The 25,343-nt window shown below is 53.3% G+C and overlaps 9 protein-coding genes across 9 annotated transcripts; 4 read left to right on the forward strand and 5 right to left on the reverse strand.

Annotated features, from left to right (window-relative positions):
- Positions 1 to 893: 893 nt before the first annotated feature.
- ATEG_01926 (uncharacterized protein) lies at positions 894 to 1,815 on the forward strand (the record flags this gene model as incomplete). Its single annotated transcript, XM_001211104.1, has 2 exons — positions 894 to 1,143; positions 1,214 to 1,815. The coding sequence occupies 2 exons, from the start codon at positions 894 to 896 to the stop codon at positions 1,813 to 1,815; spliced, it is 852 nt and encodes a 283-aa protein (XP_001211104.1).
- A 1,155-nt stretch (positions 1,816 to 2,970) lies between these two features.
- Positions 2,971 to 4,339, reverse strand: ATEG_01927 (uncharacterized protein; the record flags this gene model as incomplete). The annotated part of the gene is made up of 6 exons (XM_001211105.1): positions 2,971 to 3,301; positions 3,351 to 3,381; positions 3,429 to 3,496; positions 3,559 to 3,676; positions 3,733 to 4,117; positions 4,172 to 4,339. 6 exons carry the CDS (start codon positions 4,337 to 4,339, stop codon positions 2,971 to 2,973), a joined length of 1,101 nt encoding a protein of 366 aa, XP_001211105.1.
- Positions 4,340 to 5,966: 1,627 nt separating this feature from the next.
- ATEG_01928 (uncharacterized protein) lies at positions 5,967 to 7,544 on the forward strand (the record flags this gene model as incomplete). Its single annotated transcript, XM_001211106.1, has 5 exons — positions 5,967 to 6,215; positions 6,357 to 6,483; positions 6,536 to 6,659; positions 6,714 to 7,174; positions 7,231 to 7,544. The coding sequence occupies 5 exons, from the start codon at positions 5,967 to 5,969 to the stop codon at positions 7,542 to 7,544; spliced, it is 1,275 nt and encodes a 424-aa protein (XP_001211106.1).
- Positions 7,545 to 8,267: 723 nt separating this feature from the next.
- On the forward strand, positions 8,268 to 13,022 carry ATEG_01929 (uncharacterized protein; the record flags this gene model as incomplete). The annotated part of the gene is made up of 3 exons (XM_001211107.1): positions 8,268 to 8,615; positions 8,673 to 11,186; positions 11,241 to 13,022. 3 exons carry the CDS (start codon positions 8,268 to 8,270, stop codon positions 13,020 to 13,022), a joined length of 4,644 nt encoding a protein of 1,547 aa, XP_001211107.1.
- A 414-nt stretch (positions 13,023 to 13,436) lies between these two features.
- On the forward strand, positions 13,437 to 14,669 carry ATEG_01930 (uncharacterized protein; the record flags this gene model as incomplete). Its single annotated transcript, XM_001211108.1, has 1 exon — positions 13,437 to 14,669. One exon carries the CDS (start codon positions 13,437 to 13,439, stop codon positions 14,667 to 14,669), a length of 1,233 nt encoding a protein of 410 aa, XP_001211108.1.
- Positions 14,670 to 16,428: 1,759 nt separating this feature from the next.
- On the reverse strand, positions 16,429 to 16,578 carry ATEG_01931 (uncharacterized protein; the record flags this gene model as incomplete). The annotated part of the gene is made up of 1 exon (XM_001211109.1): positions 16,429 to 16,578. The coding sequence occupies one exon, from the start codon at positions 16,576 to 16,578 to the stop codon at positions 16,429 to 16,431; it is 150 nt and encodes a 49-aa protein (XP_001211109.1).
- Positions 16,579 to 17,062: 484 nt separating this feature from the next.
- On the reverse strand, positions 17,063 to 19,443 carry ATEG_01932 (flavin monoamine oxidase family protein; the record flags this gene model as incomplete). The annotated part of the gene is made up of 4 exons (XM_001211110.1): positions 17,063 to 17,244; positions 17,413 to 17,465; positions 17,566 to 17,670; positions 17,786 to 19,443. The coding sequence occupies 4 exons, from the start codon at positions 19,441 to 19,443 to the stop codon at positions 17,063 to 17,065; spliced, it is 1,998 nt and encodes a 665-aa protein (XP_001211110.1).
- A 627-nt stretch (positions 19,444 to 20,070) lies between these two features.
- On the reverse strand, positions 20,071 to 21,771 carry ATEG_01933 (inorganic phosphate transporter; the record flags this gene model as incomplete). Its single annotated transcript, XM_001211111.1, has 1 exon — positions 20,071 to 21,771. One exon carries the CDS (start codon positions 21,769 to 21,771, stop codon positions 20,071 to 20,073), a length of 1,701 nt encoding a protein of 566 aa, XP_001211111.1.
- Positions 21,772 to 23,471: 1,700 nt separating this feature from the next.
- Positions 23,472 to 24,089, reverse strand: ATEG_01934 (DUF4291 domain-containing protein; the record flags this gene model as incomplete). The annotated part of the gene is made up of 1 exon (XM_001211112.1): positions 23,472 to 24,089. The coding sequence occupies one exon, from the start codon at positions 24,087 to 24,089 to the stop codon at positions 23,472 to 23,474; it is 618 nt and encodes a 205-aa protein (XP_001211112.1).
- Positions 24,090 to 25,343: the final 1,254 nt, after the last annotated feature.

The following is a 25,343-nucleotide window of genomic DNA, read 5'->3' on the forward strand; positions in this document are numbered from 1 at the left end:
TGGCACATAAGTACTCCGGTATGTCGATGAATCATGCACGATCAAAAGATGGCCAAGACATGATCGACTGGGCGAACCCAAGTGTAGATAACCATGATGGTGGCAGACAAGACCTTAATGGAACAACAAGAATATGTTTGAATCATGGAGGGACAGGTGTTACCTTCAGAAGTCCATCTCCCTTTCTCCCTGTCTCTCGGATTACGACCATGTATTTGTTAAGGCTGCGACATCGGTGCCGGCTTGTCCGTCCTGGCATAATCTAGGCAACGTGAGGAATGCCCGCCTCCACACCCTACAAGGGATAATCAATGTAAAGAGCTATCCCACACTGAAGCAACGTTCATTGAAGCAAAATCACTTCTCGGGCGCAAGATTCCCTTCTCGGGAGCCAAGGAAAGGGAAAAACCGTCTTCCACCTCGCCCTTCTATATAGACATTTCTCCCCGGAGTCGGTGCCTGCCACTCTCAACGGCAGACGACGCGATTGGTGGGACCACTGTGATGAACATATCGAATTTGCAAATGGATTCTAGATATCACCAGTCCATCGTCGAGAAACCCACTCGGCTCGGCATCGCGGCACAGTGGGCCTTTTCTTCTCGGCTGCCATCCAGCTGGGAGCTGTGTTCCCGCAGAATAACCGATTAAATGCCGTCCTGTTCATGCTGAGTAGGCATAAGATGATCCATCGTTCGCTGTGGTTCAATACAACGGAGTAATGCCACAAGCTATGTCCGGAGGAAGTGATTTCCGCCAAGTGCCGTAATGTCGATGGCGATGAGAAAACCTGGCTCGACGCGTAGGCCTTTTCATGGCTGATCGCATGGAGAGACCTCTCCATTTTCTTCGCGCCTTGTCGTCGACCAAAGGTGTTGCACCGCACTGGCAAGATGGTTGTCGACTATCTCCCCGAGTATGAGGTGGAGGAGCACCATTCCCCCCTTCAGGTCGCCATCCCTCCATTCGCTGGTCGAGTTGGAGGAAATCAAGACTTCATCGTGGATCGAAATGATCCTCGCAACACGAAGGTCTTGGAGAAAGTCCCAGACGCTGCACCGCATATGACTCTGGCTGAAGTGTTCGACTTTCGTGGTTTCCTCAGTGCGGACTTTTGGAAGTGGGCGATGCTCGAATGCGTAGGTGAGTATTAGCTGCTCTGCTGTGCCTTGTGCGATGCGGCTTGAAGACTGGACAGCTAATATCGGTGTAGCCAGCATGATGAATGTCTTCATCACGGCTTGGGTGACGACTCATCCCCCCGCTCCCGTCACGGCACCGAAGACAGAAGTGGGCATCTACCACACGTTGACCTTCTTCTCGCCGCTGTTCGGGGGCATCACGAACCTTTTGTTGACGCCACTGCTCATCTATACGTTCTCCCCGTCGAGTGGGGGCCACATCAGCCCAACCATCACCATGGCCACGTTCTTTGCCCGGATCATTTCCTTCCCTCGTATGATTCTTTATCTTGCTGGTCAAACGTTCGGGGGTGCGTTGGCCGGGCTTGCGTTGAACAGTGCGTATGGAACGCGGGAGTTCACCGTTGGGGGATGTTACATCGACACGGAGCTAGTGCCGGTCAAAGACGCGTTGATCATCGAGTTCATGGCGTGCTTGATCCTTATCTTTTTGGCCTTTGGGGTCGCGTTGGATCCGCGACAGGCCAAGATCTTTGGCCATGCAACGTCGCCGTGGTTTGTTGGCATTGTCCTTGGGATCGTCTCCTGGGGCACAGCCTGGACGCGTCCCGGATACATCGGTGCAAGTAAGTATAGCTCAAATTTGTATGGGCCCAACGATAAGCGGACATGAGGAATAATGTGTCCCTCCAGGCGTGAACCCCGCGAGATGTTTTGGGGTCTATGTGGCGTCGCATTTTCCAGGCTATCACTGGATCCACTGGGTGAGTTTGCTTGCATAGGCACTTGTCGATCGGAGAATCTATGGGCTAACAGACATTCGTAGATTGGACCGTTGGCCGCTGCTATCGCGCATGGCGTTGTGTATTTTATTGATCCGCTTTGGAAGGACCCCAGTAGTTCATCCTCCGACTCAGGACGGAGTTAGATGGATGTGACCTGTATGATATAGTTATTAGAGATGGCGAATGAATGGTTGCATTGCCACCTTCGTTTGGCTGACATATATGGACTTTCTTCTCATGAGTTTTTGAATATGGTTCAAAGGACAGCGAAACAGCATCGCAGGTCTGCGTTCGTTCTACTTATTGTCCACGGAAATGGGTCACTCAGTGTCGTCTTCGCATACCTCTTCCTCTGGGTAAGGTGCGAACTATCCTGCGCGGACGTGCGGATTGCAGGGTACAACGTACTAAAGCACACGTTCTTCGGAGTAAAGTTAGGGTTTTGATCGGGATTTGCGCCCCCTGCGAGCTGCACTGGAACCATCAGCCGTTCAATAAAGAAGACGGGAAATGTGCGCCGGGGTTGGTGTTCTAGACTGTTTAAATGTGATCTATCATCCCTCCTTGTCGAGTTTCCGGCCATCCTCGGTCTAATCCCGTAGGATGTTTCTCCGCCAAATCTCCGATTGGCACTAAATATGCAGTAAGTGGTTGCGTCCAAGAATCATGCTCACAGAATCTTGCAGGCTGAGGGAATGGCCAAAAACCCCTGTATGATATATTCGAGTCATTTCCTGCAATGCATCACAAACGCTACTCATGTACCACTATCGCATTGTCATTTTTCTTTGTCCTCGAATCAGCGTTACGCATGGGACTTTTGTTCAGTAGCCGCTTTTGATGACATAAAGGAAGATGTGTCGACACACTGATGATGAGAAAACCTTGTTCGAGATTTTTATATAGTAGACTGACGAGAAGTGGTATAATGTGCTTTTGTAAAAGAATACACCGAGAAAATAGATTGAAGTGAGAAAAAGAAATCACAATCCGCCTGCCCTATGAATGGTCCATGTAAATCACCGCATACTCCGTATTACCATCTACCACGACGTCCGTTCATTTGCAGCACCCGGTGCTGGGTGAGACTCATATTCCACCGTGACGTTATCCGTGCGACGAATTGTTCCGAGGGGGTGGCTGTTCTGGAGTTCATCGGACCGTAGAATGCTTTCCTGGCTGTCGACATTGGTGATGGCTAAATCGGACTTTCGGGGGGTTTTGGATGGCCTATCAAACGACGAATCCGGCAGATTGTGGCTTCCTTTGTATCGGTTACTGTAGGAACTTTTGGTGCGTTTTCCGGTGATCAATTCAAGGACAGGCTGGAGGGTGGGGATGCAAGAGGCAATAATGACAACGTCGGATTCAATGCTGAACACGCTGTTAGTGACGTTGAAAGCATTCGGGAAAGAGCGCTTACTTTGTCCACATCACAAGATCCGCAGTGCCGTCTAACATGGGTTAGCTATATTCCTCGATTTCTCAACGGGAGGCTTACAGGTGTAGTCCGATCTATCGGCGAGACCCTTCAGCTGCGTGCACTTGACAATGGCCATTGCAGATGCACTGGGAGACATTTTCTGTCAGCGACATTTCCATCTGGATCAGGTTTGGAACCTTGGACTCACATGGCACCCAGGCCCAGAGCTGCACACAAGGCAAGCCGCTTCCGTAGAGACATATGAAGTTTCATAAGGATAGTCGTAGGGTAGATTGCAAGACAAAGATCCACAAATGCCGAAATCGCTAAGAGCACCATCTTGTCAGTCACGTCTGGAGCCCATCAGGATACAGTCACATACCACCAGTGAAGATTGCGTAGTCGATAAGAATCCACACGTCTCGGCAAGTTGCCTCTCCCTTCGCTACCATACTCGTCTTCCACAGGCCCTCCGGGGGATCACACATGGTGAACAACACCAGGATACATATACAGGACACCGCCGCTGCCGTTCCCACAAGTATCCATAGAGCCACACGATGGACGAAGGGTGGGTTTAAGATCTTGGTCAACATGGCCGTCACCGCTAGCTTCGGAAGGGCAAAGGAGAGGATCCCGAACAAAAAGCTGACAGAGTTCAGTAAACTGGCCAGCTCGACCGTCTTCTCCTCCAAAACCCAGGCATGCTTTCCGTAGCCGATTAACACGTTTCCAGTGGTAATGCCACAGTATACTAAGCCTAGGAACTGCATGAACGTTAAGCCTGTGAATATCGACGTGCATCACTGGGAAGAACGTACCAACGATACACAAATCAAATAGTCGTCTGCACCGACGTTCCGCAGCAGGCAACTGCGGATGTACATGCGTGCCACAACGATAACCGTTGTGATGGCCGTCAAGGTCCAAAGCACGGCGAGAATCTTTGGACCCTTGTCATCGGTGGGTTTGCCATCATGGGCTGACATGGTGCGTGGGATTCGAATAGATGAAGAGAACAGAACTGGAGCGAGTTAAGGTAGTGGAGGGCCTGTCAACTCATCCAAGCCTTCAGGAATATTGCAGGAAACGACCCACGCAATATACTCGGGTCTCGAATCGACAAAGCGTTTGTCTTGCATCCCCCGGTTCGACAGGTCGTTCGAACTACTGGCACATGCAGCGCCGAAATGAGCGAACTGGGTCAATACTCCGTAGGAGGCTCAGGGGCAATAAGGCAGCAGCATGGCTTTCGCCTTCTCTCCCGTCCCTGCATTCACGGGTCGTCTGTCTTCATGGGAGTGGGCTCTTCAGCACAATCATTGCCACCTGCAGTTCTCTTCCCGTCTCAACAGACACGGCACGGCACAGGGGTCACTCCACTACTCGTGATAATAATAGCGGTCGACGCATAAATTCATGGCGAGCAAGGTCTCGCGTCGAGCGGACTGATCCTTGAGGAGGCGAGACTTGGGGGCCAACCGTTCTTGGTCAATCCTACGACAGGGATCGGCGGGCCCCGTCATTGACTAAGCGGCAGTGGTCAAAGGTCTTCCAGTCGGGTCATCGAACGCGAAGCAATGGCTTGAACAGGAAACCTCCGGCGTGCGGATTGTGGAGCCGGTTCGATCCGTCGCTTGATACTAGTCTTGAAACGGTGCGGGAGAGGTACGGAGTACAAGTACTGTGGACTGCACGACCGTTGTGGAACATATGGTCGCGGCGTCCCCACGATCTTGGGGGCGTCCTCGGCAAAGAGGCCCGATAATAGCTATTATTGAGTAGGTGCTTAGGTAGGTACTCTGCTACTCCGCTATATCAAGGAACAGGTATGGCCCGGGTTGGTTCAATTTACGCCTAAGTACTAAAAGTACTTAACAGACCCACAGTCGCTGCAGTGTCTGCCATAAAAGCATCAATAAGCGTTGTCCTGAAAAGTGTGGATGAAAAGAACAATAATAAGAGAAGAGCAATAATAATATAGCAAACTACCGGCGGGGATTAAACGGCACCTCACCGAGACGCCGCAGTCAACTTGCGTGGCGCTATACCACAGGTTGCCCGCCGTCAGCCGGTAGAGTTTACCAATCCTGCCGTCTCTTGCCCTATATCGGGCTAGCTGGTCTCCAAATACCTGTCATATACTCTGATCAGTGGAGGGGACGATAGACTCCATCCCGCCATGGCTAGGTCCTATCTTCGTACTCTTGCCCAAAAAGTCTAGAGCATGGCCGATCCGTATGAAGTTTCATTGCCGGTCATCATTGATATACTCTTTTGCGACAATTACATTAGGGGATTCCGAATCTTTGGGACCGGACGATTGTCTCCAAAGCCCTCGGTGGCCGGCTTCCCCCAGACCGCAGACACTGGTGGAGAGACAGTCTCCACCGATGCCATTCATCCTGTGAATCGCCGGAATGGCTGTTCGTCTTGGGCCAAAAACAATTAGGCACAATGGGAAAGACTCAGGGGCGGGAATGGGGGGAATGAGGCCAGGGGCTTTCTTTGGATACACATAATACCCTTATTAGCCCCAACCGCGGCACACATGCCTCTCAAGAATAAACACTGTAGATTTCTCCTTTTACTTGCCCCTCCAAAGCGATTGTCAAAATGGTCCATGTAAACGGCACAACTACCAGTGGTACCTCTAATGGTACCTCGAACGATGTCACTGCCGTTGTCACCCACGATGTTGACACCAGCAAACCCACCAACGGCCACGCCGAGTCCAGTAACCTTAAGGAAGCTTTTGTTGACGACGATGTGGCAATTTCTCCCAACGCGCCTGAAGAGGTCCCCGCTCTTCTGAAAAAGATTGCCTCCCATGGTGAAACGTTTACTTCCCAGAAAAGTGAGGATGTCCGTGCAGAATTGCTTGACACGGCGCGGTCTCTGGTGTATGCTCTGGAGACCCCTCGCGAGGCAATGATCCGATTCTGTTGGTCGCAGGTATAGTATTTGGTTCGAACTCGTTCAACCTGTGGCTAACTCCGTCATTAGAGTACGGTTTATGCGGCCCTCGAGACCTGCGTTGAACTGGGAGTGTTCACTGTCCTGTCCAAGGATGACCGACCCAAATCGTCCGACGAGCTCGCCGAAGCTACGGGGGCGGATCCTGTAATGCTTGGTAGGCTTGGACTGTTCTCCCTCTGCGTCCGTGTTCTAATTTATTACCTTAGCCCGGCTTCTCAAACATCTGTGCGCTATGGGGACAATCGCAGAAACCGGTCCAGACGAGTACCGCCGGACGGGCTTCTCGACCTCTCTGAGCTCACGGCGGTATAGCGATGCCTACCCATGCCTGTGAGTTTCCCTTATCTTCACTCCAATATATTGATCAGTGCTGATATGACATAGGACCGGATGTATCACGAACGGCGTCCAAGCCCTCCCAGCGCACCTCAAAAAGAACAACTACCGCAACCCCAGTGATGGCACCAACTGCGCCTTTCAACTCGGATTCAACACGACCCTTCACTTCTTCGACTTTCTGCGGGAAAACCCGGTCCACGCCGTGCAGTTCAATAACCATATGAGCGCCTATCACCAGGGACGACCGAGTTGGATGGATGTCGGCTTCTACCCAGTTCAGTCGCTGGTTGAGGGCACGGGCATTGGCGATGACGACGTTTTGATTGTAGATATGGGAGGTAGTATGGGACATGATCTGTCAGAGTTCCGCCGTAAATGGCCCGATGTCCCTGGCCGTCTGGTCTTGCAAGACCTTTCCGAGGTCATTGAACAGGCCAAGACAGTGGGACTGCACTCGTCAATTCAACCCATGGCCCATGACTTCTTCACAGAACAGCCCGTCAAAGGTACTTATGCTCCGCCCCCAGACGCCATATGAACATCAACTAACCGGTTGTATTAGGAGCTCGGGCTTACTATATGCACTCCGTCCTCCACGACTGGAACGATGACAACTGTCGCAAGATCCTGTCGAACATTGTCCCGGTCATGAAGCGTGGCTACAGCAAGATCTTGATCAACGAGAACGTCATTCCCAGCACCAACGCATACTGGGAAACCACCAGCTTGGATATTATCATGATGGCGGATTTCGCTTCGACGGAACGGACAGAAAAGCACTGGTATGCTCTGATTGAGTCTGCGGGTCTTAAGATCACGAAGATTTGGACCGTGCGTCGTGGAGTGGAGAGTCTGATCGAGTGCGAGCTGGCTTAGCATATTGGATGGACGGAGAGTGCTGATTTCTCTGGATTTATGAACGTGATCAAAGACACATTATCGACTATCATAGTTGTATTCTCCTATTTTGAATATTGCTGCCTAGATCCATGACAATGGGTAGGTTTAACCAAGATCCTTCTGATTCACTGGGGTTATCTCTGGAATTATGGCATGATCTCAGCTGCGACATGATCTCAACTGCGACACAGGCAGACAGCGTATGTAACCTATAGATTCAGCTGTGCGACCAAGAAATGATGCGCGATAGTTACAATTAAGATGCAGTAAGTGAAGCAATGCTTTATATTCGAATGATAATTACAGATAATTCAATGACTAGATAATAAAGCAGTATCGACTATCTCAAATTGCAAAGCCTACCATCCTGCCTTTTATCTATGTGAGAATGGGTGTTGTTGTGCGATTTCCCGATTTGGTAGGACAGCGGAGACACTCCAGATGGCCCGCTGATTGGCCCGGGGCGGAATGGACGAAAATGCAAGGAGCGCGAAAAGAACCCGTGCAGGAATGTAGACCAGTGCTACTTCTCACAGCTTGTACAGCTTAACCGTTGTCCCTCCCTCGTCTCCTTGGTAAACAAGAATTCAGGGCCACGTTCCTTTCGCCAAATGTGTTTTGCTGTGGGTATTCGCCCTTATCCCGCGTTCTCTCTCTCCCGTACACCAACACCGACGACGGAGAGCGCGGAAGAAAGCTATGAGATACAACCCGGAGATCCTCTCGATTCTCACAGGCGTCCTGGGCTTTCTGTTGACCTTCGTTAGTAGCTTTCCTGCAGCACGCAAGCTACACCAACGATGGGTCCACGAGACCCAGCCGATCCGCCTGGAGACCGCGTCTTCGCGGGGCAAACCACTCTACCAAGATGAAGATGGGGAGGCAACCGATCGTTCCGTACACCAATGCACGGATACCTGGCAGAAGTTGCTCATTGCCATTCTGTCCGTGACCGGTCTGGAGTTATCCCTGGCGTTGGCTATCGTGTCCTTGCAGTCCGCGTCAAGTCCGTTCGTGGTTCCCTTCTGGTTGGAGGCCGGAGGCTGGGTAAGTGATGGCAAGGAGTTGTCCATTGGTTAATTGCTGTTAACGCGACGACGATAGGTGATATTATGTCTTCAGTCCGTCGCCTTTTTCACCGAGCCGTCCATCGTGGACCGTCATATCCTCGGTATCTACGCGTTTGGAGCTAGTTCCGTCATGGCAATTGTCCCATGCATCCAGGTCAGCCTACTCTGGGGCGCAGGGTATACCATTTACATCGATCGTGCGTCAACAGGACTCTTTGTCAGCCAGACCGTCACTGCAGCTTTGCGAGCGGTTTGCTGTATCCTGATTCCCCGACGTCCCCACGTCTACCACGAAGGACAAATCGTTGATCAAGAGAGAACTGTTAGCTTGTACAGTCGGCTAACCTACGGATGGGCGAACGGGGTGCTTCGGCATGCAGCCCAGTCGAAATGCCTCGCAATCAACGATCTGCCGAAGTTGCCATTTGTCGCGCGTGCCGCCACTCTCCACACTCGATTCGAACAGATGCTTGGGTCACGGAAGCTATGGAAAGCACTGCTAATGGGTCATGTCAAGCCTCTGGCGGTCCAAGCCGGGCTCAGTCTAGCGACATGCCTCCTAGGGTTTGGTCCCCAGGTAGCAATGTACGGCATTCTCAAGTCCCTGGAAAATCGCTCTCTAGGATCCGGGGAGACAACGCCAACATATGTTTGGGTCATCGGACTTGGCGGAGTACTCATCTTGTGTCTTGGAATCGAGTCCTGGCTGTGGTGGATAATCTACTCGCAACTCTGGATCCCCATATATGAAGGTCTTACGGCCTTGGTGTTTGCCAAAGCAATGCGTTGTAAGGACGTTAAGCACGTGAAACAGTCGACTTCCGAGAAAGCACGAGACGACGAAGAGGATGAGGATGAGGAAGAGCGCAAGAGCCGTCAAAGCGTCATCAACCTCGCCTCCGTCGACTCCAAACGAATCGCCGACTTTGCCACCTTCAACTATTTAATCCCATCATGCATCCTTCGTCTGGTCCTTGCCGGAGCCTTTCTGCTCCATCTAGTCGGCTGGCGAAGCCTACTGGCTGGAGTCTCCATGCTACTTCTCCTCATGCCGGCCAACGCATGGTTAACCAGAAGATACGCAGCTGCTCAACAGGAACTCATGAAAGCTACCGATAAACGCAGCGCTGCGGTCACGGAGGTACTCCAGGGCATCAGACAGATCAAATTTGCAGCCCTCGAAAGACAATGGAAGGACTGTATCTTGGAAAGACGTCGTGTCGAATTGGGGTTGCTGTGGAAGACATCGCTCTACACAACGGGAATGGTGTCCGTATGGGTCCTCGGCCCCCTGATGCTCTCAGCAGCTTCCCTCACCGTTTATGCGCTACAGTATGGCGAACTGTCCGCTTCTGTCGCCTTCACTGCTCTCTCAGTCTTTGGAAACCTGGAGTCTGCAATGGCCAGTCTGCCAGACTTGCTGTCCAAGGGGATGGAGGCCAAAGTGAGCGCAGACCGCATTGACAAGTACCTTGCAACCACAGAAAAACAACCGCATACAACGGACACTAGCAGAATCTCCTTCGAAGATGCAGCTGTCGCCTGGCCTGCTGAAGAAGGGACGGCACTGGACCGCGAGTGGGAGACCGATGACCGCTTTGTTCTGCGGGATGTCACTCTGTCTTTCCCACCAAAGGGACTGAGCGTGATTGCTGGAAAGACGGGCTCCGGGAAGAGTCTTCTTCTCGCCTCCATTCTGGGAGAAGCTGATGTCCTGGGTGGGTCAGTCTCTGTTCCGCATGCACCTCCTCTTGATGAGCGATATGATCATCGCGCCACAAGGGAAAATTGGATTCTTGACTCGGCTGTCGCATACGTTTCACAGAACCCCTGGATGGAAAATGCCACCATCAGAGACAACATACTTTTCGGGCTCCCTTACAACTGGTCGCGCTACCGCAAAGTCGTATTCGCCTCGGGTTTAGAGAAAGATCTCAAGATGTTGCCGGACGGGGAGCTGACCGATATTGGTTCCAATGGCATCAACCTCAGCGGAGGCCAGCGATGGAGGATCTCTTTTGCAAGAGCCTTGTACTCGCGGGCTGGGATCCTGATCATGGATGACATCTTCAGTGCCTTGGATGCGGAGACAGGAAGGCATCTCTACGATAATGCTCTTACCGGTGAGCTAGGACAAGATCGAACGAGGATTCTTGTCACTCACCACGTCGGGCTATGTTTGCCTCGCACCGACTACTGCGTTCTTCTCGACAATGGCCGTATGACTCATGCTGGAACAGTCGAACAACTAACCAATACCCCGGAGCTGGCAGACCTGCTGCAGGGACTTAGTACGGAGATAGCGTCCCAAGATCGCAAAGTCGTGCAGGATGAAGTCCGATCCCGCCGGAAACGTTCCTCGGCGCCTTCGCCGACCACGGCAAACAACATACACATTCCGAAGAAGTTCACCCAGGCTGAAAAGAGGGAGACAGGATCGATATCAATCCGAGTCTATGCGGCCTATTTAAGCAGAGGGCGCAGTCTACCATCGTGGATCCTGACTTTCATCGCGTACGGGCTTTTCATGGCGCTTTTAGTGGGTCGGGTAAGTGATCTTTCGATCCTGAAATGTTCTTAGAGTACAAGCTGATCTCTTCAGTCGTGGTGGGTGAGCGTATGGACTTCACCCTCGAAGGAAGTGTCGGCTGTTTTGGATCGGCTTAACCAAACCTCGGTCGACCGCGACCTTATCTTCTATCTCAGCATCTATATCGTCCTTTCCCTCGCCGCTTGTATCCTTGGCTCCCTGCGGTATCTGGCGATCTCCCTGGCATCCCTGCAGTCATCACGACAAATGTTTGAAGATCTACTGGGAAGAGTGCTGCATGCACCGTTGCGTTGGCTAGACACCGTACCGCTCGGCCGCGTTCTCAACCGCTTCACATCCGACGTTTACATTCTAGACTGGCGGCTGGGTTATGACATGGGCCACTTTCTATACAAATTTCTTGAGCTAGCCGGAATCCTCGTTGCTGGAGTGCTGGTTTCGCCTGTCATTCTCATTTTCGGTCTAGTGTTGATTGCACTGTGCTACCATATTGCCCGGTTATTTCTGGCAGGCGTACGAGAAGTCAAGCGACTGGAAAGCATCTCCAAAAGCCCGGTCATGGAGCAATTCGGCACCAGCCTAGCGGGACTCATGACAATCCGTGCCTTCAACAAGATCGACGTTTACATCCGACAAATGTACGCCCGCATCGACCGCCATGCTCAGACGGCATGGTATCTCTGGCTCTTTAATCGTTGGCTTGCTCTGCGGATGAGCATTGTCGGTGCGCTCTTTTCCACCGGAACCGCAGCCTTGGTTGTCTATTCCCCAGGGATGTCTGCTGCCTTGGCGGGCTTTGCGGTCACCTTTGCTTTGCAATACAACTACGCCGTTTCCATGGGGTTGCGTTTCTACGCTGATCTGGAAATGGACATGACCGCGACGGAGCGCGTTCTCGAGTACTCCAACATCGAGATTGAAGATCAGGATGGCTATGAGCCTCCGGCCGCATGGCCCCTGCGCGGACGAGTGGAAGTGGAAGACCTCGTCGTGGGCTATGCGCCGGATCTTCCGCCGGTCTTGAACGGGCTCAGCTTTACTTTGGAGCACAACCAACGCGTCGGTGTGGTGGGCCGCACTGGCGCTGGGAAATCTTCGCTGACGCTGACCTTGTTCCGCTTTCTCGAAGCGCGCGCGGGCCGTATCGTCGTGGACGGACTCGATGTGTCGAAGATGAATCTACAGGCCCTGCGCAGCCGCCTAGCCATCATCCCGCAAGACCCGGTCCTGTTCTCCGGCACGGTCCGCTCCAATCTCGATCCGTTCCATGAGTATACCGATCTCGAGCTCTACAACGCACTGGAACGCGTCCATCTTTTGTCTTTCGAGGATACGCTTACCCTCGGTTCGCAATCGAGTCATGAGCCGCTCAGCGGCAGCGATACTCTGGCCTCATCGGCATCGTCCACCGCTGGCCCGGCAAAGCTGCCCGGTTTCTTTTCCTCTTTGTCGTCGCCTATCTCTGAAGGCGGGCTCAACCTGAGCCAGGGCCAACGCCAGCTTTTATGCCTCGCGCGTGCCATTGTGACGCACCCGAAGATCATGATTCTCGATGAGGCCACGTCAGCGGTCGATATGGAGACGGATGCTCTGATTCAGCGCTCCATCCGTGCTGAATTTGGCCGCAACGCTTCCTCGTTGCTAGTCATCGCGCATCGCCTCAGCACCATAGCCGACTTTGACCGCATCCTCGTCATGGATGCCGGTCGTGCGGTGGAGTTTGGGACCCCGCAGGATCTAATGCGTATCCCAGGCGGCGTTTTCCGAAACCTGGTTGAGAACAGTGGCGAAAAGAGTGTAGTGGAGGAGATGATCTTTGGCGCCCGACAGTGATCACTGTGATTATTCGATTGTATAATATCTGTCTGTATATATGGCGTGTGATATCTGATTTGCGTTGGTCCGAGTTCTCCTAGTTAATGATGTTGTATCATATTTCAATAATATCCAGACTGTTGCATTCTAAGCCATAACCAATTTCCATATCAATTTCATGTCTTATATTCATTATTCCTGAAATCCATAACCAAAAGACTCTAGGTCGTCTGCAAACACATGATTATGCATATGAAGTAACGGCGAATTGCCGCAACGGAAAGCTTGCCGGCGCCCGCCCGCACTTCATGCCGTCCATCACAGAGCGAAGCATATTTAGATGGTTCATTAGCACGCTCTCACGATTATCTCACCATACTCTTCAAAAGCCACCCGACATCATTCTCAAGCATCTCATACAAGACCTCCAAAATGACCTCCATTGAACTTCACGGAAGAACGTACCGACTGCCCCGTCATCCGACGGTCGTTGTCTGTGTCGATGGATTTGATCCCGAATATCTCCAAGCCGGCTGCGAGGATGGCATCTTGCCCACTCTTTCCTCCTTCATCCAGACCGGTTTCCATCGGACTGCAAATTGCGCAATGCCCTCATTGACCAACCCCAACAATCTCTCCATCATCACCGGGGTGCCGACCAAGGTGCACGGCGTGTCGGGGAACTACTATCTCGATAAAACCACTGGCCAAGAGCACATGGTGCTGGACGATTCGCTGGTCCACGGGTCTACCATTCTCGAACAGATGGCTAACGCCGGGGTCCGCGTGGCGGCTATCACGGCCAAAGATAAACTACGGCGCATCATCAACCGCGGCCTGTCACCTGCGAATGGTGCTATTTGCTTTTCGGCTCAGTGCGCTGCAGAATGTACATTGCAAGAGCACGGCATTGCAGACGTCGAGGAGTGGCTGGGCCTGCCATCCCCACCGCAGTACTCGGGCGAACTGTCTCTCTTCGTTCTAGAGGCGGGCCTGAAGCTCCTCCAGGAACGTCGTGCGGATCTCTTCTACCTGACTCTGTCGGATTATATCCAGCACAAGCATGCGCCGCGTTCTACGGAGTCGGACGAGTTCATGCGGAAAGTCGATGGGTATCTGGGGGAATATGTGAAGTTGGGTGCTGTGGTCGCAGTGACAGGGGATCACGGTATGAGTGACAAGTCCGATGCGAATGGGAAGCCCAATGTTCTATTTCTAGAGGACTTCCTCAATCACAAGTGGCCTCAGAGCGGTGCACGGGTTATCTGTCCCATTGCAGATCCATTTGTCAAGCACCACGGTGCCCTCGGTGGTTTCGTTCGGGTTCATCTGAAGGACTGCTCCGACGTTGAAGATATGGTGGCAGCATGTCGCGAACTACCCGAGGTTGAGCTCGCCATGCTGGGGGAAGAGGCTGCGGCTATGTTTGACATGCCGGCTGACAGAGAGGGCGATCTGGTCGTGATTTCCAAGGAGCAGTTTGCCATTGGAAGCAGGGCAGATGAGCATGATCTGACTCAGCTGCAGGGCCATCGTCTCAGAACACATGGAGGCCTATCCGAAAGGGCCATTCCACTGCTGAGGTCCACGCCAGTCCAGATGGACGATGTGGGACAGCGGCAGTGGAGGAACTTTGACGTATTCGATCTCGCCCTCAATTATTAGGTAACATTTAGTCGTCCACAATCAGAAGCTTGTGCAGTCATATGAGTCTCCAAATAATCCCAATTTCATACCATCATTCGTAAACGAATCGAAATCGAAGTCGGCGAAAAAATCGTCATGATTGGTATCGCTCTCATCCGAACTCAACTGCCCTAAACTTCCTGCAATACTCAGGAACGGGTGCGTCGAGTGCTCTAGTGCCAACGAGCTCTGAAGCCGACTGGCTAATTGACGTAAAAGACCACGAACTTCATTCGTGTTCATGTTGCTGATGACCGGTTGGTATGACGAGAGTCTAACGAGGCAAACAGATGCGAATGCAGTCATCGTCCCAAAATACAGCGGCAGTCTTTCCAGCCATGAACTTGGCTCAGACTCGTTGCCTACAATGCATCGGACGATGGAAAGGGCACTTTCCAAAGCACGTTGGGCAAAAGTGCTCACTCCCTGTTCAAACCCGGTCGATAGATTTTCACCCTCAGCCGGCCCACGGAAAACATGAGAGAAAAGGTACAGCCTCGCAGAATGGGTGTAAAGCTGAAACATCTTCTTGGGTAAATGATGTGCCTTGTCATCGTCAAATGAAAAAAGGTCTAGCCATTCGTCATACCACTGATCATATGCGTCGCTCAAACGCTCCAATTCTGCCGAGCGGTGGCTGGCAATCGGGTTCTCGATATCTGCCCCAAATACGTCAAAGACGCGGCTACTAATAGACCACAGCTCAATTTGGCTGATGAGCTTCCGATCCGCCTGAGTTGAGTATTTGCTTTGCAGAAAGTCGCGGGGGTTCTTCAATGAATGAAAGTCCCGTGTGAGCGGCGGTCGTCCGTGGCTCAAGGAGCAGTGGTGATCACAGAGATAAAGCAGATAATATAGTCGTGTTCGGTCGTAACACCCCCGTTTATCGTGGGGCATTTTAGTAATGCATCGGTGGAGGTCCAGCTCAGTGCCAATGCGGACGGCTTCTGACGTTAGACAGAGCATGTCGAGAGGAATTTCAAGAACCTACCTAAACCATTCAGCGCCGATGAGATCTCGTTGAGCCAAAAAGCCCCAATACACAAGGCCCGGACGTCGTCGAACGTATAGCGAGGAGAAAACATCTTGCCCGACACCTCGTTTGTCAACGCATCGAAGCAGCTTTGGTAATGCTTCGATCCGGTGCAGAAGGCGGCCACCGTACAGACTGCAGCTGTAAGAAGAGAGGAGCGTGAACGCGTGGTAGCTAACGTGTCAGCTGCAGCAAGTACATGGTAGATGCAGGGGTCTAGCTTTTGCTGGTAAAAATTGAAGAACGTTTCGGCTGTATCGTATGAGATGACCTCGCGTGAGATCAGGTCCGGGTGGCCAGGTGTGCTTCGGTTAGCACTGAGAGTTAGGTTCAAGATTGAAGATGCTGGGAAAGCTCCAAGGCTACAGGATAGATTCAGAGTGACCATGTTTGGAGTTGCTGATGGAGGAGAGGCCGAGTGCTCTTGAGGCACGCTTATTGCTGACGGTCCGAAATTCGATATGATCCGTTGGGGACGAGACGACTCAATGAGAGCCTGTTCTAGTTTCTCGATTCGAGCTTCCATTATTTCCTTCCATCTGAACTTCGTCAGGATGGTTGGTACTGCTCCGGGAAGCTGACATACGATGCGTCGCTCTCCAACAGCATTTGCAGACTCTTGTTGACCGTACATGTCAGACCTCGTGCTTTACACCGACTACACGGCGGCTTATTGTCATTCATATGACACTTAGTCTGCAGGAGTCAATAACGCTGTCGGTCTGAGTCGAACACAGCACAGGGCTTGACCTTGAGTTTCCGACATGCCACACAAGCAGTGATCTTGCGAGAGATCTCGGGGATCTTCCTATCGCCAAACGATTCCCGCAGAGACAAAGCTGCTGATGGAGGCATGGTGCAAGAAATCGGCTAAAAGATAGTTAGGATCATATCAGACGAGTGAGAAAGACGACAAAGATCAGGGACAACAGAGGAACACGTGGAAATGGCTGAGTCATCTCCTCCACATTTTCCCACGATTTCCATATTTATGCCAACTCTGCGTCCTCTCCGACTCACCCTCTCCCAGCCATGTCCTCTTCGCTCCTCATCTCCCCAGTGGAGTTCCATGCTGCAAGGGAGACGTCCTCCCGCCGAATTGTCCCTGTGGCAGCCGGACGAGCGGAGTTGCTGGCATCCTACCAGCAGGAACACATACCGGGATCCATGTACGCCTCCCCGCTGGATTGTATGTTCATTTCACTGACTGCGACAGATTCTTCAATATGGACGCCATCGCGGATACCGCTTCGCCGTATCCGCAGATGCTCCCGACAGCCGCCCACTTTGCAAAATGCATGGGCGAGCTGGGAGTCCGCGCAGACGATGTCTTGGTCGTCTACGACACAGCCGACGTGGGCATGTACAGCGCTCCGCGCGTGGCCTGGGCCTGTCGCTTCTTCGGACACGAGTCCGTGCAGGTGCTGAACAATTTCCGGCTGTACGTGCAACAGGGGTATCCCGTTTCCCATGGGGAGCTGGCTTCTGTCCCTGGCCCCACGGTGTACCCTGTGCGGGAGCCTGCCAAGGAGCAAGTCGTTGATTTCGACGAGTTGAAGGACATCATCCTCCATAGGGGCATGGAGTATCAGATCGTGGATGCCCGGATTCCCGGCCGGTTTTCCGGCGTCCAGGCGGAAGCGGACCCTTCGTTGCGGTCCGGTCATATGCCTTCTGCGATCAACATACCGCTGGCGGCGATGTTGGACGCGACGACGAAGACTTTCTTGCCGTTATCGGAGCTGAAAGACTTGTTCGGCTCTGCGGGGGTCCACGACCAGAGGCCATTCATATTGACATGCAATTCTGGGGTCACGGCTGCCGCGTTGGATCTGGCCCTACAGGAGACGGGATTTCGCATGCCTCGCCGGATCTACGATGGGAGCTGGATGGAGTGGACCCGCAGGGCGAGTCCAGAGTTGGTCACCACTGACGGTGTCTGATTGTCTATAAAGTTGTATATACTCTATCATAGATGTACATATTGTAACTGCACCTGCATCGCTATTGTATCCATCGCCCCATCCACTGGCGATTAAGCTGTTTAGCTTCCTCCACCAACCCCAGGTCCAACAACAGCTGCACGCTGCCTCGAACCGCAGAGTGCAGCGAACTGCTCACCCACGCATGCGTCGGTGCCGTATGCTCTCCGATGAAGATGGTGTTATGCTCCGTCCGGTGGTACGCAGGGATGTACAGCCGGTGCTGCTCGACGTCGGGGCGACACCACGAGGTCGCCGTGTGCTCGTCCTGCAGCCAGCACAATCTCTCGTAGTCTCCGGTGTAAAGGTCCCTCGCCTGCTCACCGTGCAACGCAACGACTGCATCTAGTACCGTTTGCACGTGCTCCTCCTCCGAGAAGCTGACGAACCTGTCACTCCAGTCTCCGCCACGGTAGTGCATAATCAGACCCGGTCGCGATTCATTGAGCCCGTAGACTGGGTAGTACAGCGCCCCAACAGCATCACTAGGGGGCGTCGACTTTCCACCAAAAATAGGCTTGTCGCCCTTTTCCCAGAACCGCTCCGAGAACAAGAGAGCAACCTTGCAGGCGGACTTGAAACGCAGACCGGCCTCGCTAATCGCGCGGTCCAACACGGAGGAAAATTTCGGGAGGTCCATGAACCGCGTCATGGTGAAAGGCACCGCCATGATCGTATAGTCGTAGTCCTTGCTTTCGTAGGTGCGGTTCGCGACCGAGGGATACCACGACAGGCGAGTGTACGTGCGGCCGTCGTCCCGGGAGAAGGACTCCAGCTTGCGAACTTTGCGCTGCAGCGTCAGACGATCCCGCACATGAGGCAGGAATGCATCCGACAACCGGTTGAATCCGCGATCGATGCAGGTCCATTCCGTCTTGCCCAGCGACCCGGGGCTCCCGTCTAACTCGAGATTCGAGTTGTGGTGCAGCTCGTCCCAGAACACGTCGTAATCACTGGCGGTCCAGATGGCGTCGGTGACGTTCTCGCTGGCGTGGAACACATGGCGCATCATGGCCTGCTCGCTCCAGTCGTCGAGACCCTGGTCCATAGCCTCGCGGTGGGCGCGCCAGACGTCACGCTGGAGGGACTTAAGCTTCTCCTTGCGCATGAGGATGGCGTCCATGCGACGTTCCGTGCGGTCGTATTCTTCCCCAGACACAGCGGCCGGCTCCTCCAGACTGCTGTCTTGTTCGATGTCGGCGCGCGTGGGGATGCGTCCATCGGGGAGACGGCGGGTGCCCAGGGCGAGGAGCTCGTTGGGGTGGTGCTGAATCCAGGGGATGAAATCGATCCGCCATTGGGAGTCGTTACGGTTCATCTGGTTCAGGAGCTCTGCCAGCTGAAACACCATGGCATGGTCGGTGTACTCGACGACGTCGCCGTCGGTGTAGTGCGCTCGCACGGGCAGACGCATGGGACCCATCTCGGCCCATTCCTGCGTGCCCCCGACGAATTTGGTGCGGAACCGGCCGCCGATGCGATCGCTGGCTTCGATGATCTCCCAGTTGTGCACGCCGACGCTGTCGAGCATCAGCGCGGTGGCTAGACCGGATATTCCTCCACCGACAATCGCCACCGAGGTGTTTTTCGCAGCTGCACGGGCTGTAGCGTTCATAGAGGTCGCATTGATGGCGTTGACCCCGTCGAACCAGGCACCGAGGGCATCGAAATCATGCAGCTTGGGAGTGGTCGCCGTGGCCAGGGCAAACCCCAGCGGGAGGAGAGACAAGGGCTTCATGTTTGGGGTGCAGCATCACGACGAGAATTTCGCACTAGATATACTCCGTGAAGAGCAGGGACCTTGGTGGAGGCGGACCTTGGAAGTTTTCTTGCGCAGTGGTTGTCTTTGGTGTCCTGTGTCGATCCTCATGTAGACGTCCGCAAGGTACCAGTAGTTCATAAAGGCGACGGCAGATGGAGACATCCCGGTACACCCACGCAAATGTCCGTAATATTCACCCAACCCTCGTTGTTCCTTCACTCAAGCCCTCTTCGAGTTCCACAGAGCCTTTGCGGTGGTAGCGTCATCCCCGGTCCGATACATTCCAGCCACGACATGATCAAGCGCAATGGGTAAGATCGTCGAATATGTAAACAAACGAGGGAGACGTGGGAGGGATCGGCATCTTCACGAATTTCTGTCTGAAGGTATCGTGAGGTTAGAATGGACTATCCGCCAAAGATAGAGAACTCACTTCAATACCAGCTTCTATAATCCATGTCTTACGCGGTATGGGAAAGCCGGGTTTCAAATTAAAAATCGAATCATTCATTGCAAAGTGGATATCTATGAACAGGTTTGGAATAAGACACAAAAGAAATTAAAGAAAAGAATACATCCCATCAGACACCATCACGGATGAAATTAGAAATGGGGGGCATTCAAGGCCATCAGGCAGATCAAGCCGGAAATCAATGCAGCACAGGGAAGAGTCAACACCCAACCAGAGAAAATGTACAGCAGCTGCATCCAGTTGACGGCCTTCAGGTCATAGTTCATCAGCGCAACACCCATCGCGGCACCAGTCAGGCACTGGGTGGTCGAGACGGGTAGACCCAGGCGCGAGGCGAGCAGAACCGTGATGGCCGCGCCCAACTCTGTGGCAAAGCCACGGGTGGGCGACATCTGGGTGATCTTGTTTCCGAGGGAGCGCAGCACGTGGTAACCGTAGAACCAGAAGCCAGCACCGAGCAGCAGACCCGCAATGACCAGGAACCATACGGGAGTATCGGCCTTGGTGTTGACGGCACCAGACTTGTAGGTCGCATAGGAACCAGCCCAGGGACCGACGGCGTTGGCGACATCGTTGGAACCGTGCGCGATCGACATCATCATGGCGGAGACCACTTGGCAGTAGGTCCAGAGATGCTCGACGCGGACGTCATAGCGGCGGGCACGAGAGTGGATGTCACGGAGCTTTTCCGAGTCGTGGGAGATGACATCGCGCGTGACACCCTGGAGCAGGATGAACTTGGTCCAGCCCCAGTACTTCATAGGGTGGAACCAGGAGAGGTCCTTGACCGGGTCGAGGAAACGCTCCTCCGGCTGGACGATGCGCTTGCGGGGCTTGATTTCGGGGCTCGACTGGACCGAATCGGCGATGCGCTCGAGATCCGTGGGCTCTTTGCTGTCGTGAGGGAGTTCGGGCGACGGGTTCTTCTCCGCAGCGCCCTCGCCGGCGCGGACCTCCCCAAAGGCGTCTTCGTAGTAGTTGGTCACGACCGTTTCTCCCTTTGCGGGGAAGTAGATCGGGCAGTTCTCCTTCAGGAGCCAGGGGCCCAAGGGGAGGTGGTAGAAGCGGATCCGGCTGTCCTGCATGATAAGGCGGCGGCGGAAGTAGGGCATGAAAAAGACGACCGAGATGAGGAGACATCCACCGAAGACACCCAGGATGATACCGGCGGCCTTTCCGGCTCCAAACTCTTCCAGAGAGGGCGCGGTTGGGGCCTCAACGACGATGAAGAGGGCGAGAATGGCACCGGTGACGGAAAGATAGACGGGAATGAGGCGCATGGCCCATTTGAACGGGTCCTTGCGCTCCAAAACCGAGTACTTGAGAATGCCGAAGATGAGGGCCGAGAAGCAGGCGGCAATACCGGGAGCGATTCCCCAAGAGGCGGCGGTTTGGGAAACACTGCCCTTTTTCCAGGCCCAAGTGATGTCTGCCTGAGAGGCGAAACCAACACCAATGAGGGCACCGACGACGGTCTGCGTCGTCGACACGGGCATTCCCTTGCTGGTGGCGAACATCAACCAGAAGGCACTGCCGACCTCGGCACATCCCATGGCCAGCATGAAAGTGCCGGGCTTCCCCATAAAGCGATCGGGGGTGATGATGCTGGACTTGATGGTACTGGTGACACGGTCTCCCAGGGCCACCGCACCGACGAACTCGGTGATGACGGCCAGGATACCCGCCTGCCAGACGGTCAAGGTGCGAGCCGCAACCGAGGTGGCATACGAGTTGGACACATCGTTGGCACCGTTTCCGAAGGCACTGAAGACAAAGGCGATCGAGGTGATGGCCAGGATCCAGTCATACTTGGCGGTGATTTCGGGAATCATGGTGGGCAAAGATCCAGGCAGCCTGACGTGCTCGAGAGCACGAGAGAGGCGAAGAGAAGGGGAGGGTTGATGACAGGAGGTCAGAGATGAGCCAGGAGAGTCGGGATGGAAAGGAGAGATGAGAGCGGATGGGAGGGAGGTTAAGTACCTAGACCATAGCCGTGCGACTGATGGTCGAAATGCTCTGGGTGGTGTTGTCCTCCGTACATGCTCGTGTGCTTCGAAAATGGCGATATTCCGCCAAGTCGGCCACACGAACGTGAGAGCAGTCCCCGTCTCCATTGGTTCCGCCCGGGAGAGCGGACTTGGCGCCCAGTCCGCCAAGGCCGTGAGATGTGCCAATCACGACGGACAATTCAGCACGTTCCTGACGGACTGGTGAATGCTGGAGAGAGAAACCAACTGCCAGCCGGTTAAGGTAACTTGGCGCGTGCTTGGCTCTGGCCCTCGTTAGGGTTTTTCTCCGGCACGTGGGGTTGGTCCCTTTCACCATCTGGACGAAGCAGCAGACTTTCTTTTGCTGCGTGGCAGTGCTCTGATCTGATGGCCACCGGTGGATACGAAGAGGGTCTTGCCATGGGGGTTTAATTGTGGTGTGACTGTGGTCCAACCGTGGTGGTGGTTGGTTTGACGGTCGACTGAACGAGGCCTTCGGTGGCGTCTTACCTAATGTGCCTTCTTTGCCTTCACAACCTCATGAATCATAGATTGATGAGCGATGATGAGAATTTTTCTAATAATGCCTAGAGGTGCTTGCCCAACCACGCCCGGTCTGTACGCCCACGTTCGTTTCCTGAACCGGGAAGGGTGAGATTGGTATATTGGTTTGAACGCACGTGCCCTGCTAACATGCGCGAATTGCCGTGCACGCGTCAAACGGATTCTCAATCTCATACATGAAGCGATCCGCTCCTTGGAGAAAGCTCCGCCGATAGTTGGGGCACCGCCGACTGGTGAGCAGCCAGCCGCGACAGGAGACATCCAACGAGTACCGGTAGAAGTTGCGGTTCCCCCGCATATCGGGGGTTTTCTGGATCATCGCATCGATCGCACGTGCATAGCTGATGCAGTCTGCACAGAATGCCTCCCGATCCCGTGCCTCGGGAGGTAAGCGATGGGAGTAGAGGACGAGGCCTTGAGGGTAGTTAGTGCCTAGGTAATATGCGGTGGAGGTAAAGGGGAAAGGCTGGAATGTGGGGGAACGGACTACAGACGAAGAGGACGAAGCAGCCAGTGACGATGGCGACGGAAAGTCGGGAAGGTTTTATGAGTTTCATGACTGTGAGAACCAGTGGAAGAAGAATAGTACAAGTTTGGTCTCTATTGACGGTGATATTATTCGATATCGGGTCAGCAGAAACAAATAATTAATGAACTCTGGAGCCTAGGGGATGCTGAGTCAGCTCAGTATAACCTCGGCATAAATGTCTTCTACAACATCCATCAAGAGGTAGCCCTGGTAGGATCATTCAATCAGAAAAAGTATTTCGATCAATCCATTGCACTGTATGCTCGGTCCCTGATGAGACGCGGATCCCATCCTCCATTCCAAGAAGCCCAATGGTATGCAGTCTAGGGCGGCGAGTGTGCAAAACGCCCACAATATATATCACCACTATGCCACGTCTATTCATGATATGCTTCACATAGTATAATTAGAGCTCCGGCTAATAGGTATCGCCCTGTACAGATAGAAGTGATTACGTCGCATCCAATATCTCCCGCAATTCATCCGAGAGAGGATATACACGCTCCTCTGGAAGACAGGCTTTGGCTTCTTCAACCATCCCATCCGCCACGTATTGTGCGACCTGCTTCATCGTCTGGGTCACGTCCGTGATGGAAACAATCCAATCATCGATATATCGATCCACCGACTCACGACCCAATCCCACCTGAATCGCCCGATACCCCAGCGGGCGAAACGATAGGTCTCGCTCAGGGTCCCATTGCACCCGAACCGGCCTAGACTGGAGCTTCTGCTGCCATTCTTCCTGCTTTGTTGCTGCCGCATGACTGAGACAGGAGTGTCGCAGGGCCCATTCAAACCCTTCGCGGGTGATCTCAACGGCCAACACGCGCTCCTGGTTGGGCTTCGACGCCCAGCCGCACCGGTAGGCCATCCACAGGAAGGAAGGTTTGATCCAAGTCATCCGCTGTCGACGGAAGGGCGACACAAATCTTTGCGCGCGGATAGCTGCATCCGCGATTTCGGGCGAGTACGCCTGGTATACGGTGATGGTGGTGGGAGTGTATTTGGCTCGGATCACGCGATAACCGTGGGCATGGTGCACAGTCGAGGCATGTGAGCCCTCCATAGTTCGTCTGATGCGTAGTGTTCCTGGATAGGCGTATGAGCCAACTTGAAAGTAACAAAATCAAGAGATGGAAGTTTCTGCGCTTCCAATGAACAAAGAAAACAAGTGGGTGCCACAGTAATTCAATTTGTGAAACCTGGGGCAGCAGAACAGACCTCGTTCTTATACAGTGTCCCGAGCACAGCCTCCAGGAATTCAATGACTCAATATCTCAACAATGTCATGAGAATTGAGACTAGCCACGACGGATCTCCCGGCTAAGCCTCGATTCTCGTATTCTCCCGTCGTCTGTGCGATCTAGGCGAGTCTCGCTTGTCGATTTTATGGCCTGTGCAGACGATGGACCCTGTTCAACAAAGCAATGCATGCACCCGACGCTTCAATGCTTAGCCAAGGTAGCCCGCACATTGCCAGGTATCTCCGTTCTAGTCGTGACTGAATCTACCTAACGAATGGACAGGCTGTTTCAGATATCCCAGCACTATGGTTTACTGAAGAGTTAATCAAGGACTATCCCGAAGCAAAGGTCATACTAACAGTACGCGACATCGATGAATGGCGGAGGTGGGTCATTACTTAACGAAGACTATGTGGAATCCCGGACTGATCGCGCCATCCGCTCTACGTCTATAGAAACAGTTTTTGCCAGATCAGGGAAATGGCGCCTGAAGTTTCTCGTCCCTTTTTCCCGAACTCTGACCCTGCTTTACGGCAGCCATCCACTGGGGGTTTGTGACCATTCCTCGGGCTGGAAAAGAACTCTTTGGAACCAACCTCCAGACTGAGGGCCGCGCCATCTATGAGAACCACTATAAAATGGTCCCGGAGAACCTCTTGCACTACCACGTCAACGAAGGATGGGAGCCGCTGTGCAGATTTTTTCAACCAGCAAGTGCCTTCTGTTCCGATGCCCAATGTCAACTCGAAAGAGCACATGAGACTGAGGATGCGTGCTTCTATCAGACTGTCACGTAGGGAATGCTCCTCCATATCATTCGGTTTGCCGCGTACATCTGCCTGCTTGTGTGCTCTGCAAAGGATTGCGGGTGGGAGAGTGGGGATTGCTTTCTATGCTCAATGCGTTCAAGTCTGCTTGATCATCACTTTCAGTTCCCTGGTTCAACACTAGTCATGCAATGAAATAGGTGGCCACAATGTTGCAGGTTGTCTTCAGAACATATTGCTTGGAATTGACAGGTACTCATGAAGGATTCACACGTACAAGTTAAGGCCTACAGACAGTTCCATTCAGAG

This window comes from Aspergillus terreus, genomic scaffold (genome assembly GCF_000149615.1).
Source record: "Aspergillus terreus NIH2624 scaffold_3 genomic scaffold, whole genome shotgun sequence".
Classification (NCBI taxonomy): domain Eukaryota; kingdom Fungi; phylum Ascomycota; class Eurotiomycetes; order Eurotiales; family Aspergillaceae; genus Aspergillus; species Aspergillus terreus.